This window comes from Gouania willdenowi, chromosome 4, assembly GCF_900634775.1.
Source record: "Gouania willdenowi chromosome 4, fGouWil2.1, whole genome shotgun sequence".
NCBI classification, from domain to species: domain Eukaryota; kingdom Metazoa; phylum Chordata; class Actinopteri; order Blenniiformes; family Gobiesocidae; genus Gouania; species Gouania willdenowi.
In genome coordinates this window covers 2,197,009-2,199,774 of record NC_041047.1, presented here as the reverse complement: position 1 = coordinate 2,199,774, position 2,766 = coordinate 2,197,009, and the positions used below count along the sequence as shown (strand labels likewise).

Genomic DNA, 2,766 nt, shown 5'->3' with positions numbered 1-2,766 from the left:
CGAGAGGACAGCCAATCAGAGCACAGCATCCCAGACTGACAGTATAAAAGAACCAATGAGAGCGAATGTTAGGGCCCAAAAACAGCCCCCCCCCCTTCGGCTCTGAGGGCGGTTGCCACGGCAACGCTCGGGCTGTGGCTTGCGCGTGGGTTTCCAGAGATAGTACAAGCTCCGCCCCCTCAGGATCATTAATGACAAAAGTTTTACATTCATTAGAATCTAATTAATGGTTAACTGGAAGCCCACGAGATATATGAAAATAATAACTCCAACAACTCACAAAAACAGATAATACAAGAAATAACAGTAAAACAACTCCAAAAACCCAGAAAAGGACAAAAAAATATGAAAAAAACTGTATAAATAAACAAAATGACAGAAAAAAAAAAAAAAAATCTAAAATACAGACGATGACTCAAAAATTATAAAAAAGGAAACCCACAAAATGAATGTTTATTTTTTCACAAATCCTGCCTTTAACAGTTATTTTTTATTGAGTCAATCATGTAACAGGTGAGGCTGCTTTTCCACACTTACCTCATTATTTAATGGATTCAGATCCAGGACAAGCCCCCAAACTGAAGGAATGGGTTTTGGATTAAAGGAGATGAAAATCTGTTATCCAGGAACGTTTATTATTATTATAATAGTCATCTTAAGGATGGAAATCCTGGTTTTAATCACAAATAAAATGGGTTCAAAGTGACCAAAAGTGGTGGAAAAGGTGGTGAAATGGGATTTTAAAAACCACAGAAATTGTTTTAAAGTTGCAAATTGTGGGTAAAGGAATTTAAAATTGTAGTGAAAATGTCTAAACTAGCAAAATATGGGTATTAAAAATTGTTAGAGGCTAAATTGGCAAAAATACACAAAATACGGTGAAAAGAGGTTAAAAGTGATTATAATGGGTCAACATATGTGACGTAGCTGGAATGAGTTTAGTGCTGAAAACGTTTTAAGTGGAAAAAATGTGCAGGAACGTCATTGAAATGTGATGTAGAAGTGTCAGAAATGGGAGTAAAATAGAAAAAATACATTAAAAGGAGCAAAAATATGGCGAGAACAAGTGATGAATATAGATAAAAAATATGTTGAGTTTGGTGTAGTTGGAGAAAAATGGTAAAGAGCAAAAATTTACTTCAGTTGTTCCAAAAATATTCTTAGTTTCTTAAAAGAATATGGCAACTGCCTCCCAGTGTCTCACGACCCCAAATTGGGTTCTGAGGCCAGCGTTGAGAACCACTGATTTAAGCCAATCCCAGTAAAACAATCACAGATCAATAAACACAAACTCGTTTGCTTTTTTTCTTTATTTTTTGCAGCTTTTTGTCCATTTGAGTTTTTTTTTTCTTGCTTTCTTTGCTTTTAGCACTACACACTTGGGGCGATGCGTTCAAATCCTTTTTCTTTTCTTTAAAACCAAAAACTATTAAAAGTCTTCATCTTGTGGCAAAGCAGAGTATGAACACAGCTAATAAAAATAAAGGTTTACATTTGTTTTCCTCCTGACTTTACATAAAATAAAAACACTTTTTGGACCCCCTCAAAAATAGGGGTATTAAAATATTTGACATTTGTATCACAAATCAATGTAATGGGACCAAAGGGAGAAAATAAATCAAATAAAAACATTAAAAACTGTACAAAAAAATTAAAAAGTTCATTTTTAAAATTCCGGTGAGAAGCTAGGTGTTCTTTGCTGAGTCATTAGTCTACAGCGAGTCATCACTTTTTCTGTTGGATGAAGTTCAGGTTGACTGGGTGTCGGATGTGAGGAACCATCGGGAAGTTTGGATTGGGGCGAACCATCGAACCTGTGGAGGAGGAAAAGAAAAGAGTTACAGAAAATACACAAAAAAACCCCAACAATATACAGTACACAACGTTATCCCAAAAAGACAGAACACACACAACAGAAATACACAAAACCACTAACGCACAAAATTATTACACAGAGAATACACAAAAGGACCTAAAAAACAAAACAAAAATACACCCTTGGATGATGTCGTGGGATGGGAACATATGAGACACTGACCTGGAGCTATGAAGGGTTTCCCATGCTGCAGGAGGCCCTGAGGTATCCTGTAGGGCCAGGATGGAGACGGTGAGAAGTGAGGAGGAGCTTTGTTCTGATCCCAGTGACGAGAACTTTGACTCACAGCACCAAACTGAGTCATGTGACCTGACTCTGGACCAGGAAGAGGAAACACGCTATCAATACCACATGATTAGAAGAAACATCTAGCACACATCAGTCAAACTCCTCCTGGACAGAGTACATGACACGTGGAAGAAAAAAAATTATAATTCATCGACTCATCACAGATTTGTTTTATTTTTTGATGAAGATGATGAATTTAGTTAGAAATAGTCTTTCTACATAATAGTTGATAAGTTGGGTCAAACGATGCTATCTGTAGCAGCGCTTCTAGCCCCGCCCACAGAGAGTGGTCGACTGTCCACTACAATCATTCATCCACTGACTTTATTCATTTTGGCTCTGAACCCTGTCTGTGCCGGGCTGTAGCTCGCGCGTGGGTTTCCAAAGATCATACAAGCTCCGCCCCCTCAGGATTAATTAGAATCTAAGTATCAACTGGAAGCCCTTAGTTTAGTTTAGCTTTACTTACAACACATCAAAAAAAAATAAAACAGCTAAAATACACAAAAATAACTAAAAAAAAATACATAAGTTGACTATAAAAAAAACTAAAAAATACTGATGAACACCACATACAAAACAATCTTAAACAACTGTATTCT

The 2,766-nt window shown here is 36.6% G+C and overlaps 1 protein-coding gene across 1 annotated transcript in view; it reads right to left on the bottom strand.

Moving 5' to 3' along the window:
* Positions 1-1,292: 1,292 nt before the first annotated feature.
* The window catches only part of tut4 (terminal uridylyl transferase 4), a gene marked incomplete at its 5' end in the record, with an annotated part of 39,710 nt that continues 38,236 nt past the window's right edge, over positions 1,293-2,766 (bottom strand). Inside the window, 2 exons of the mRNA XM_028443863.1 lie at positions 1,293-1,814; positions 2,039-2,191. Coding sequence (XP_028299664.1) covers positions 1,726-1,814; positions 2,039-2,191 — 242 coding nt within the window. The remainder of the gene's footprint in view (positions 1,815-2,038; positions 2,192-2,766) is intronic.